At 45.3% G+C, this 14284-nt stretch overlaps 1 protein-coding gene across 1 annotated transcript in view; it reads right to left on the bottom strand.

The window, feature by feature from the left end:
- VPS35L (VPS35 endosomal protein sorting factor like) overlaps window positions 1-14284 on the bottom strand; it is a 112746-nt gene that overhangs the window by 32859 nt on the left and 65603 nt on the right. The window contains exons 22-24 of the mRNA XM_030212427.1: window positions 10257-10337; window positions 7866-7929; window positions 543-641 (exon numbers count right to left, since the gene is read on the bottom strand). Coding sequence (XP_030068287.1) covers window positions 543-641; window positions 7866-7929; window positions 10257-10337 — 244 coding nt within the window. The remainder of the gene's footprint in view (window positions 1-542; window positions 642-7865; window positions 7930-10256; window positions 10338-14284) is intronic.

The following is a 14284-nucleotide window of genomic DNA, read 5'->3' on the forward strand; positions in this document are numbered from 1 at the left end:
GGATTTCGCTTTTGAGTCCTAGGGAGTCTGGCTACACACTGCAGCCATTTGCCTCTTTGCATGTAAATGAAATTGGCCTTTTCCACTGGGGTTGAACAGATGTGAATTAAGATGTGTCCCATGGAGTTCAATGAAAAACAGAGCTGCATGCAAATAAGGTCACATGTCTTTTAAATATATGACTGGAAGACAAGTGGAACACTTGGAATTCTTTCAAAAAGAGCCAAAGACGGCAAGGAAAAATCACATTCCAGACATTAGGAGGCTAAAACCTGCAGGAAATGTTTATTTCATTGGTCGATATAGTGAAATTACAAAAGGGACTCCCCTCCCCCATCAAGGCTTATCTGGTGCGTGTTTGAACTATTAACTACAAAATCTCCTTGAGAATTACCAAGGAAATGAATGAAGGACATGAAATAGCACATTTTAACCCTATAAGCTCTGCCTCAGAAACTGGACATGAATAAAAAAAAAGAAAAAAAAAACCCCACAGAAACAAGCAAAACAAAATATTAAACTGAGATCTAACCCCTACTTACATGAATTAGCTGAACAAGGACAGGCTCCAGATTGCAGAACATGGACCTGGCTTCCACATAAAAACTCAGCTGCTGCTCAAAATCACGGCCGAATGAAACCTAGCACAGGATTCGGGGGGGGGGGGGGGGGGGGGGGGGGGGGAGAGAGAAACATTACCAAGGTCATTACATGCAAAACCCCTCTATGCCATCACTGTAGCACTCAGTGATAGCAGGGGTCCTCAACCAGCCGGGTTTTCAGGATACCCACGCTGAATATGCATGAGATAGATTTGCATGCACTGCCTTCATTATATGCAAATCTGTTTTATGCATATTCATTGTAGACATCCTGAAAACCAGATTGGCTAGAATATCCCAAGGACTGGGTTGAGAACTCCTGAGTTATAGGCACATTAAATAAAACTTGCAATTAGATATTTTCTGTACAGATACTAAATTTGAGAAACTGAGTGTATCAGTTGCAGAATCAGAAACCAAGAACCTTCCCACAAACAAATCCAGTCAGTAGAATGCAGACAATTTAAAGAATGCATTTTTGTCCAGAAATATCATATGACGACTTCTCTTTGTTTTATAAGTACATAAGTATTGCCATACTGGGAAAGACCAAAGGTCTATCGAGCCCAGCATCCTGTTTCCAACAGTGGCCAATCCAGGTCCCAATTACCCAGCAAGATCCCAAAAATGTACAAAACATTTTATACTGCTTGTCCCTAAAATAGTGGATTTTCCCCTAGTCCATTTAATAACGGTCTATGGACTTTTCCTTTAGGAAGCCGTCCAAAACTTTTTTAAACTCCGCTAAGCTAACCGCCTTTACCACATTGCATTGTGTTCTGTGGACTCCTGAGAAAGGCAGTTTTGCCGAAACACGGCCCGTGTTGAGTCCCATGTATGAACTAATCCTATCCAATTTTTTGCAACCTTTACAGAATCAGAGGGTTAATGCACGACAAAATTACTTTCATACCTTGTAATTTTACTTTAAAAAAAAAAAAAGGATTATGTGAAGCTTTAGGGCTCTGTTTACTAAGCCATGTTATAGGCGCGTTGGCGTTTTTAACGTATCTTAACCATGTACGCGCCTACAATATCCCTATAGGTGCCTACATGGCAAGCACGTGCGCTAATTGTAGGCATGTCAAAAATGCTAACACACCCAGGGCCGCCGAGAGACTGGGCTAGGCCCGGGACAAGGCTGCCCCCGGGGCCCCCCCACCCGCCACCAGGCCCTCTCTCCACCCACGGGCCCTCTGCACTGACCTTAAGCGCCTCACCTTCGAAAGCGCAGCAAGCAGCGGCAGACCACTCCTTCCTTCCGTGTCCTGCCCTCAGGCGAAGGTGGGACATGGAAGGAAGGAGTGGTCTGCCGCTGCGCTTTCGAAGGTGAGGCGCTTAAGTTCAATGGCAGGGAGCAACGGAGGGTGGGCGGGCTGGAGTGCGGCGGCGGCACCGGGCCCTCCCGGAGGCCTGGGCCTGGGGAATTTTGTCCCCCCTGTCCCCCCCTCTCGGCGGCCCTGAACACACCTTAATTAGCAGGGACTTAGTTTGGTAAAGTCAAATAACTTTCTGGCTTGGGCAGCAAGCCTAATCATGGCAGAGGAGGGAACATCCCATTCTAGTTTGCCTCAGGGGCTGATTCTCAGAGCTCCTGTCCTATAGCGAACAGCACAGAAAACCAGTTCCCCTATGCACAGCTCTAATGCTATGCAAACCATATGTGTACTGTGTAAGGGGGAGGAACGTGCCTGCGCGTGCACATGCCCAAACCGAGGAGCAGGGGGGTCCGTGCTGACCGGTCTGAAATCAAAACAGCTTTCTTCTCTGCCTAAGCGGTGGGGCCCCTGCGACAGGGTGTGTGAGTGAAGAGGGTGAGAGAAGGCCATGACGGACAGAGCAAAAGTCTCATGCACAGGACCAAACAGAAGAGCTGCCCAAATATTTGCAACCAACTCCAAGCTGGCGTTAGGTTTTCAACGGTAAGGGCAAGATTTTGGTTTGTGCGCTGTTTGAGCATTGGGCAGGAATAACTAAGGACCTTCATTTATATAGGACTGACTACATTTTAATGCTATTTGCGTCCATTTTTGGCACACAGAGTAAGTGCCCTCTGAACATTCTGAGAACCCTAATGCCAGCGCTAGTCCGGTGCTAGTCTCCTCTAGCGCTGGCGTTGGGTTTTGAGAATCGACCCCTCAATATTGTGTTTTCACATCTGGATCCTGGACCTGCTGGCTCCTATCTTTTTTATTTCCTGACATTTTTGATTTGAGTCCTATATTTCAAATGCACTATTCAACATTCATACAATGAAGGGGGGCCAAAAAAATCATATACTACTATTAAGCCCAGCTTCTTAAATACTTTCCATGATGGAAAGTATTTAAGAAGCTGGGCTTATTAGTCGTACATTACTGATTGATTGGCATTATCTTACTGATATATGCAGAGTTCTTGGAACTGTACTGCTCATGGAGAAAACTGGAGTCTGCAGCTTGGGGCAAATAAAAGATGGACAAGAGAGCTGCTGTAGCACATGAGCTTTCAAGACCTCCCAGGATAAGTAATTAATTCCAAAAGCTTCATTACGGCAGCTCACTACGGGGCCCGGACCTGCACGCTTCCGGCATGCGCCAAATCGGAATTACCGCCTGGCTACTGAATGCCCCAGGCGGTAATTATGAATTTGGCGCGTGCCGAAAACATGCAGTAGAAAATTATTTTCTACCGTGTGGCGCTTACCTGGCGGTAAACGGCAGTGGATGCGCGCTGCATGCCTACCACCCAGGTAGCGTGTGAGACCTTACTATAAGTCAATGGGTGGCGGTAAGGTCTCAGCCTGTAAATGGACAAGCGCTGGTTTTCATTTTGCCGAACGTCCATTTTCTTGCCCCTTAAAAAAAAAAAAAAAGCCCTTTTTCCAGGACACGGCAAAAACTGGTCTGGCGCACACCCAAAAGATGTGCTGGCACTGCCGCAGGCTACTTTGTGCCGTGGCTTAGTAAAAGGGCCCCTATGTCACTATTTCAGAAGCAAAACTGGGGAAACCAAAGTTCAAATCCTGCTACTCTCACTGACACTTCTGCTGACCTTGGGCAAGTCACTTTGCCCCCCCCTCCCACCCCCCCACTGCCTCAGTTACAACTAGACTGCAAACCAGTCTGGACAGGGAGATAACTCAGGTATCTTACATGTAACATCTTGAACTCAGATTTGAAAAATGGGGAGCGACAATCCCAAATCCTCTCTCTCTCTTAACTTTTCTTAGTTCTGTATTCACAGGGCCTGCAACAGTAGAATCACCCAAATAATGAGAAGAAGGGTTTTGTAAAGCCAAAAAATGAGATTTAATTTTCTAGAACTCTTGAGTTTCAACCAATGTCATGAAAAATATTAACTACACGTAGCTCAATAAAAATATACTGACTTCAAGACCACACTGTAGTAATGTTCTAGTACTGTATTCAAACCCCCACCTAATCCAATCCAGAGGAATTGCCCTAAGGTATATCAAATGTCTGGAAATAAATAGGCAGCTTACAATTAAAAATAAAAACCATAATAATACATGTCATGAAAACTGCATATTAATTATACACTATTTTATGACGTCATAAAAATATATAAAGCCATATTTAGTGACATGTATTTTACCCCCCCCCCCCCCAAAAAAAAACAAAAAAAAAACAATCTGTGCTTATTTATTTAGATTTTGCTCACACCTTTTCAGTAGTTGCTCAAGGTGAGTTACATTCAGGTACTCTGTATATTTCTCTATCCCAAGAGGGCTCACAATGTAAGTTTGAACCTGAGACAAGATCACAAGGAGAAGCAGTGGGATTTGAATTAGCCACCTCTGGATTGCAAGACCGGTGCTCTAACCACTAGGCCACAACATATCCACTCAACAATTCACAGACATCAGCTTACATGTTCCACTTTAGGTCAAATATGAATAACTTACTTGTCCCTCCCTCTCTCCCCCCTAGGGTTACCATATTTGGTCCCCCCAAAAGAGAAGACACATGCCCCGCCCCTTCCACACCCCACCCTGCCCCTTTCAACCCTCGCTCCGCCCCTGTCACACCCTCACACTGCCCCCTGTCACACACCCTGTCACCCCCCCTCCACGTCACCCCCCCTTCCCTTACTCTACTGCCCTGGTGGTCTAGTAACCTCTTTGGGGCAGGAAAGAGCCCCCTCTTTGCTGCCCGGAGCACTGCCCTGCATCCTGTTGCTGATCTCGGCACTGATTCAAAATGGCCACCGAGAGTTGAAGTCTCATGAGGTCGCTTCAACTCTCGGTGGCCATTTTGAATCAGCGCCGAAATCAGCAACAGAATGCAGGGCAGCGCTCCGGGCAGGAAAGAGGGGGCTCTTTCCTGCCCCAAAGGCAGAAGAGGTCACTAGACCACCAGGGCAGTAGAGTAGTAAGTAAGGGGAGGGCCAAGAGGCTAGCATAGGACAGCCCACCCACCAGCCTGTCCAGTTGCCCGGACATGTCCTCAAAAAGAGGACATGTCCGGGTAAATCTGGACATATGGTAACCCTCTTCCTCCCCCCCCCCCCCCCATTCCTCTTTTTCTCACACAGTGGCATAGCCAAGGGTGGGCTTGGGTGGACTTTGAGCTCAGGCCCACCAGTAGCAGCACACCTATGATGTGGCTGGCAGAGATTCCCAAGCTGAAAACTCCCAACAACTATCCCTCCTGCATACCTTACAAATAGCAGATCTTCGCCTGCAGGAAGCAGCGAATGATACATACTGCTCACACCGACCCCAAAGCCTTCCCCTCTGACGTATTCCCGCCTATTCAGAAAGAGGAAGCTGCATCAGTGGGAAGGATGTGGGGTCAACATGAGTACTGTGTATTAGTTGCTGCTTACTGCTGGTGGAAATCTGCTATTTAAAAGGTGTGCAGGAGAGGGGGGATATTTGAGAGACCATATGGCACGCAGGCGACAGAAGGAGAGACCAAATCACCTGAGGGATGGGGTGGGGTTCTTCTGCCCACCCATCTTGGGCCCAGGCCCATCCAAAATTGGGTGTCTGGCTACGCCCCTGTTCTCACATATGCTTTCCTGCTACGAGACTCTCAAATTACTTTTCTGGTTTCCAGATACAGTAGCTTTAGGTCAGCACCAGTGAATAATTCAGAGATCAGACACTGCATTTCAGTGCTGGTAAAGGGTGAACACAGTCTAAACTGCACCTGCAACAACACATTCATCCAAACTTCACACCACTACACTGAGTACTGTGGGATAAGATCCTTTAGTATTGTTTAAACAATATACAAAGGCAGGAAGTAATTCCTGCTTCCTTCCTCACTGAACACAAACCCACAGAGGCAGCTAATGTGAAAAGATTCCACACTCCACTCGTGTCCCTTCTTCAGTCTGACCTTTCCCATATTCTACACTATAGAAGACAGTTTTCCAAATGCTATAGCGCCCTCTTGTGTGCTTCCTGAATATTTATGATTGCCTCCCAGTGAAGGGATCTCACCCAAACAGAAGTTTTACATTGGCAAAACGACCAGGTCATTACATGTTAGAATGAACCGAGCATCGGTCTAGGATTTTGGCGCAAAACTTAGGAGCACCATTAGTTCATCATTGTGTACAGCGCCACCATCCATTCGACAGTTTGCAGTGGATGGTGATAGAACAGGTTAGTCCCATGTTGAGTGTGGCGACCATGATAGAAGATTATTACAGAGGGAGACGTAGTGGATCTATCATCTGAATACGTTAGAGCCAGAGGGTTTGAATACATATTTGCATTGGGGTTGCTTTATCTAAGCCAGTAGCTTAGAAGAAGGGCAACCTTCAAAACCTAATCAAGAAATGATCTACCTACAGACCTGAAAGCTATCGACGAAGTAACTAACTTCCGCAAATCTCTGAAAACTCATCTATTCCAAAAGGCCTACAAGGAAAATACATAGCCTACAAATTACTTCAAATTACTGAAAGCCCACCTCTTTAACATTGCTTTTGACTCGTAACCACTCGCCCCCACCTACCCTCCTCTCCTCCTTCCTGTACACATTAATTGATTTGATTACTTTATTTTTTGTCTATTAGATTGTAAGCTCTTTGAGCAGGGACTGTCTTCCTTCTATGTTTGTGCAGCGCTGCGTAGGCCTTGTAGCGCTATAGAAATGCTAAATAGTAGTAGTAGTAGTAGTAGTAGTAGTAGTAGTAGCGACCAATCGGTGTAGTGGAGTTATTTTGAGGTGGGAGTAAGTAGCTGGAGGTTGCAATCAGCTGTTTCCGGTCTGTTTCCTTTTAAACAGACGCCACCGCCATATTGTATTTTTAACGTATGGCGTGGAGACAGCGCTAGCAAGGTGTAAGGGTAAGCCTTGAACTTATTTTTACAGAGTTTGTCTTATAAGTTAGGTAGGGCAGAGCCTGACAACGATTTTTCTATTATTGCAGGTCCGGTGCCATTAATTCCCCTTGACAAATCGTCCTTGCAAAACAGGCACCTGTCGGGGAAACAGGGGCATGCCGGCCGACACAAATAAGTAAAGCACAGCCATTGATATAAATAATACATGGATAAGTCTGCTTTATTAGGCATTCATTGAATAGTAGTAGGTTAGCAACAGCATAAGAGGGAGGGGGAAGGAGAGTCGACGATTAACAACATAACAGCAATTAAGACTCACCGTAAGGTGGAGTGAAACTAGCTGTACAAGATATATGAGACTTCTCCTGTAGTAGAAAACACATGAGATTCCTCCCGCAGTAGTAAAGCCTACAGCAGCAGTTATCCCTCTGAATAGTAGCTCTACTCCTGTTCATTTTGATATTCTCGAAATAAGCAGTGGATTTTCCCCAAGTCCATTTTAATAATGGTCTATGGACTTTTCCTTTAGGAAGCCATCCAAACCTTTTTTAAACCTCGCTAAGCTAACTACTTTTACCACATTCTCTGGCAACAAATTCCAAAGTTTAATTACACGTTGAGTGAAGAAATATTCACTGATGGTAACCGCTAGAGAAAAAAAGGGCTACAGCAAATCATTTAAAGAGTAAAAGATGTAGCTTGGAACAAATTTCCAGCTTTATCAATTCTACCACTCACGTTATTACACAAATGAGCACAAAGAAAAGTGACAGTAAAGCTACATCAGAGTGAATGTGTTGTACTGTTATATGGAGGCTATGACAAGGACATCAAATTTCCCTAGGGAGTCTTACTGTAATCATCTGCTCCAAATGCAGGACAATTTCCTGAGGACAATTTCATCCATTTAATATTTTAAACAAAATCTTTCAAGCCCAATTAACTCTACAAATACTCACCATTCTTATAAATCCATTTATCAGACCTGCCAGCATTCTTTTTTCATCTTCAAGAGTCAGTGCACTGTAACGATGCAGTTATACAGAATCACCATTAACAAACACTGACGGTACAGTCATGACAAAAGAGCTCAGAAAGCAACATGGTATCCGCATTTTCATAGTAACATAGTAGGTGACGGCAGAAAAAGACCTGCATGGTCCATCCGGTCTGCCCAACAAGATAAACTCATATGTGCTACTTTTTGTGTATACCCTTCCTTGATTTGCACCTGTCCTCTTCAGGGCACAGACCGTATAAGTCTGCCCAGCACCATCTCCGCCTCCCAACCACCAGTCCCGCCTCCCACCACCGGCTCTGGCACAGAGCGTATAAGTCTGCCCAGCACTATCCCCTCCTCCCAACCACCAGCCCCACCTCCCACCACCGGCTCTGGCACAGAGCATATAAGTCTGCCCAGCACTATCCCCGCCTCCCAACCACCAGCCCCGCCTCCCACCACCTAGCTCTGGCACAGACTGTATAAGTCTGCCCAGCATTATCCCCGCCTCCCACCACCGGCTCTGGCACAGACCGTATAAGTCTGCCCAGCATTATCCCCGCCTCCCAACCACCAGCCCCGCCTCCCACCACCGGCTCTGGCACAGACCGTATAAGTCTGCCCAGCATTATCCCCGCCTCCCAACCACCAGCCCTGCCTCCCACCACCGGCTCTGGCACAGACCGTATAAGTCTGCCCAGCATTATCCCCGCCTCCCAACCACCAGCCCCGGCACAGACTGTATAAGTCTGGCCAGCACTATCTTTTCTTTCTAAATTCTATTTTTGGCTTGACAATGTGCTTCCACTTCCAGCTCAGCTGGAACCAGTGCTTATTGGACCACATCAACACAAGGCTAGAATCTTCTCTATTGTTACAATCTCCACCCTTGATCAGCTATTGTAGTGAGAATCCCTGGAACAAAGGACACAAGATTGCAGCTGGCCCACCTTCCCTTCCTCCACCCCTCCCCTGGTGAGTCTGGCATACAGGCAATGGAGGAGTAAGGGGAGCTGGCTCTTTCCAAACAACGAGGGAGACGTCTGTATGATTGAAAATCTTTATTACAAAACATCAAAAAGACTTGACACAGCAGCTGTGTTTCGGGCGCCTAAGCAGCTGCCTCAGGAATCTTATGAATGCTGTATATAAAAGATACAGAGAAAACTGATATCGTTTCTTCTGAATCTACTACAAGAAGGTTATCAATGTAACTCGAAATCGCAGGAAACACCTCTATGGAAAATGGTGGAATGGTGTACCTTGAAAAATACATGCCCAACCTAACTACAAGAGTTTTTGGAAAATGCTGAAGTCTTGGTTGTTTCACAAATTTATGGTAATGTAACCCATTTGTACTATCAAAGATGTGAATTTTTGTGATCTAGGGTTTGTTCCTATTCTTGGTTTTGTAAGCCGCTCTGAGCTAAAGTTTTGGTATGTGCGGCCTATAAATGATTATTGTAAAGTTGTAAATTACACCAGTCAGAGCTGGTAGAAGTACTGGCATCTAAATGCCAGAGATAGGCGCATAACTTCTGGCATTTTATTAAGTTATGTATGTGAGAGTCCTGTCCATACTATGCCCATGTGTACACCTATCTGTAAAATGTATATAAACGTAAGCACCTTATTTCTACAATTACCCCAATAATGGCTGAAAATATATTGAATCTGGAAAGTTCCCCTGACGCAGCCAAAGGCAAAACAAGAAGCCCTTGTAGGGGTTTAAGAAAATGATTTTGCTGCTTCCTTAGATACGATTGAAGTAGAGTGATTATTTTTTTTGCTGCTTGTGGGAGAGAGGAATCTGGTAGGCGTGGTTCTTTGCCTTTAGTCTTCTGAGGTACATTGACACTATAGAAGAATCCCAGCAAAGTTGAATATTATCAGATTCTTTGCTGCTAAGTTCTTTTTGAAATTGCTCCTTTTTGCTAATTGTTGACCGAGTTTTGACTCTGACACTGCTGCTGTCTGGCTATTTCATATGGAGTTTTTGGCCATAGACTTTGCGATATTTGTTTTGTGCCATGGTCCTTTTCTCCATATTTTTTTGACTATTGTTTGATTTTTGTGTGGATTTTTGGCACCTTGGCAAAACCAATGATTTGAATATTTACCCAATTTGAGACCTATATTTATTAATAGTCTAAGACTTCTGAGATTTCAATTTTCATGCCTTCTAGACACTTTGCTCATTATTATTTGTAGCCTCTTGTCTACCTCTAAAATCTTATCGGACCGTGTACCAGTGCAGTTCAGCTGGAGGTAATCATTTCTTCAACAGCATAGAATGCCCCACCCAAGACATCCCCATCGCCTTCAACAAAGTATGGGAACTTGAACTTACTTTACAGAATCATGCATGGTCTTGCAAACGTGTAGAAGTGCGTTCAGGATGACTGGGTCCTTTGTTAGCTCTTGCTGATGTCTAATAAAGGCAAGCAAGCATTTATGAAGAGATAATATTTCTAGAATTCTTGAAGACCACAGACAAGTCCCAAGAACACCAATAACTTATATAAAAAAAATAGAAATAGCTATTAGACTTTACACATTCTCCATGAGTACAATCAATAAAATAAAGTATCTTTTAATATCATCTTTCAAATCTCTTTGGTGTAGTCATTTGGATAGACTGAACTATTTGGCTCCAGCTCATTTCTCCTATGACAATAATCTACTTGGACTGTAAGATTTGGGCAACAGAACATCACTTCCTTGCAGAACATTAAACCCAAACTAACAGAAAACACACTTTCAAGTAGAGGTAAAATTAGGCATTAATAAAAAGACCCATCAAGGACAATCAAAGACTCAATGAACCAACCATAGGAAGTGCAGAATATACCAGAAGATAACATAGCAAGACACATTATGAAACAGGGTGCCTAGAGTGGGATGACACATAAGCATGTATGTTACATCTATTTTACAAAGGCAGCACATGCACCGATGTGGCTCCATATTTAGACTTCCCACAGCTCCCACACAGTTACAGCTTTTCCATATTAAGTTTAGGGTCCCCAGTTTCCCATGATTCTGGAGCCATGAGAAGGGCTTTAAATTCCAGCCCTTTCTACAAGACCTACACATTTCCTGTGGATTCACCACAGGAGACCAAGGGTTGGACCATCAGTGCTAATAGCGACTTCTGTATCTCTCCTCACTCAGTGTAATCCTGGCTGCTTCCAGGAACAGCAGGGGTGCTGTGCTTCAAGCCACATCCTCCATCGCTGCTTCCGGCCTGGTCTGCCCTGAACCACATATTACTGAGGTCTATTCATAAAACATTAGCCAAGTTTCGGTTTTTAAGGGAAAATTAGGTCTTACCTGATCATTTTCTTTCCATTTGTCTTTTCCACTATTCTAGAACATGTGGGATAGTTGTGTCTATCAAACAACAGGTACCCGTAACCTCCGCTCACGGGACAAATCCCTCCTCTCAGTACCCTTCTCCACCACCGCCAACTCCAGGCTCCGCCCTTTCTGCCTCGCCTCACCCTATGCTTGGAATAAACTCCCTGAGCCCATATGCCAAGCCCACTCCCTGCCCGTCTTCAAATCCTTGCTCAAAGCCCACCTCTTCAATGTCGCTTTTAGCACCTATTCAGGAAATCTAGACTGCCCCAATTTGATTGACTGCACTTTTTTGTCCTTTAGATTGTAAGCTCCTTCGAGCAGGGACTGTCCTCTGTGTTAAATTGTACAGCGCTGCGTAACCCTGATAGCGCTTTATAAATGTTAAGTAGTAGTAGATAGAGAACTAAAAACTGAACTGAGACATCTCTCTCTTGGCATCCAGTCCAGCCCCTCAGTATTTATGTAAACAAGCAGTAAGGAGAAACTCAGAAGAAACACAACAGCCAACTTAACACTAACCAGAGAAGCAAACATTTGTGGACCTCTTATCTCTAGACAGCTTGTAGAGAACAAGAGGTATACAGGAAGCACCATGCAAGGTGAGTGTCATTATTTCCCCCAATACTTTGCACCAACTAAACATCTCAGAAACCTTGGGCAGGCCTCTAGAATAGTAGGAAGGACCAATGGAAAGAAAATTATCCGGCAAGATCTGATTTCTCCTTCTATTACATAGCTTCCCACTATTACCGAACCTGTTGGATGCTCAAAAGCAATCCCTAGAGTAGGTGGGATCCTGGCGCCACTGCCCTGAGGAACGAAACCCTAAAATTGGTTTCCAAGCGCGCTGCAACATCCACCCTGTAGTGCTTGGCAAAGGTATGCAGCATCGACCACGTTGCCACCTTGCAAATATCCACCAGAGAAAGTAAGGTAGTCTCCACCTAGGATGTTACTGTACACTTCGTAGAATGAGCCCACAAGGCCTGAAAAGCATACTTCCCTGCAAGTATATAAACTAACGTGATAGTCTCCTTCAACCATCTAGTTTCAAGGAAGAATGCCGAGCCTCTATATTGTCTCTGCAAAAGGACAAAACTCCAGACATTGGTTGAGATGGAATGCTGATGCCACTTTCAGAAGAAAGGAAGGAACTGTGTACAGGGAGACCCTCATCTATGAAAAGCAGAGAAAGGGATCCTGAACCTGAGGCTCCAAAACCCTACATGCCATCGCAACAGCCATCAAGAACACTGTCTTTAGAGTAATACCTTTCAAGGAGGCCTTCCAGAGTGGTTCAAAAGGAGGCTTCTGAAGAGCCCGAAGGACTAAATTAAGGTTCCACTCTGGACACAGCATACAAAAGGGACGCCACAAGTGGCCGCTCCCCACAAGGATCAAATGATATCCGGGTGAACTGAAAGAGATGTCTTTTGTAGTCGGCCCCTGAAACAGGTCAAAGCTGCAACCTGAAATTTTAGAGAACCCAATGCCTTTCTGAAGACCTGCTCGGAGAAACGCTAGGATGCACGTGATCTGAACAGAGAAGGGAGATTGTCCACGCTCAGAACACCAGCCCTCCTCCACACCCTCACAAACACCATGCATGTAGAGCGTTTCCAAGCCTGAAGCAAGGTAGCAATGATCGAATCAGAATAACCTTTTCATCTCAACTGGGCCTTTTCAATGGCCAAGCCATAAGACCAAAGGGGCATGGATCCTCCATGAACACTGGACCTTGAATCTGTAGGCCGTGTACCTGCAGAAAACGGTGAGGACATCCAGCAGTCAAATCAGGTCCATGTACCACGGCCTCCATGGCCAATCCGGGGCTACGAGAATTATTCAACCTCTGTGCGATGTGATCCCTTTCAACATGCTGCCTACCATATGCCAAGCAGGGAAGACATACAGTAGATGTGTCTCTGGCCAGGGCTGCAGTAGGACATAGATCCCCACTGAGCCCAGCTCTTTCCAAGGGCTGAAGGACTTGGGCACTTTGCTTCTAGACTTGATGGCAATGACAGAGAACCTCATCAAAATAAGAGGGGAGTCCACAAACGGAAACACAAAGGCTGAAAAAATGCTGGAAGTCACAAAAAGAAACCTTTTGGACTGAGTGGTGTGAGGAGAAGGTTAAAAAAAACACATCCTTTTCTCACTGCGGTAGAAAAAGAACCGAGCTCAACATGTTCTTGCGGCAGGCGGGAAGGCACTCACACATGTGTAGTGGCATGTGTGGTGCAGTGTGTCTCGCGCTCCACAAAGCTCTACTTATGCTTGTCATAAGTCTTGAACTGGTGTGATGTGGTCGGCATCACCTACTTGTAAGAATAAGTAGGCCTGCTTGTCCTTAGAGAAATATTTCTCCACTGGAACCAACGGGTAGTTGCAAGCCATAACTCTTCCCACTTTCAGCACCGCATCGGTGAAACCCATTTTGCTGTAATCGGGTCCTGAATTTCTAGATGCATCAGAAAGGCCTTAGAAGGACCTCTTAAGGACTACTCATGATTGACGAAGATGGAACTCCTGATGCCGAAGCAGAAGGCTCCTCAATGGAAAGAACTTCCAATACCTCAGAAATAAAAGTACTAAGCTCCTCTTTTTGGAACAGCCTCAGTACATTCAGATCATCCCCCTCCTCAAGAGGGAGCTCTCAGTCCTCTAATGGTTCTTCTGAATAGGCCGAAGTCACATCAGATAAGGAGGGAGAAGCAGAGATATCCTCAGTGCCCACTCCTAGAGGTCTAAATGAGATCTCTTAGGAGCTGGAGGGGTAGCGGGGTGAGAAACTGAAGCACCTTGCAGCAACTCTGTCTCTGCCTGGTTTAAGAGCAATATATACTCTGGAGAAAACAAAGATCCTGATGCAGCTGAATGCTCTATCAGGCCCTGAGGCTGTGAAATGATGGCTGTGCTCTGCACGTGATCAGAGGCTGCTTCTCACTGCCAGTTGGCTTTGACAAAGTGGTGCCTGTTCCCATGCTCTCCTGCATCAAACTGCACACTGGC

The sequence above is a fragment of the Microcaecilia unicolor genome, chromosome 8 (genome assembly GCF_901765095.1).
Source record: "Microcaecilia unicolor chromosome 8, aMicUni1.1, whole genome shotgun sequence".
Lineage (NCBI taxonomy): Eukaryota > Metazoa > Chordata > Amphibia > Gymnophiona > Siphonopidae > Microcaecilia > Microcaecilia unicolor.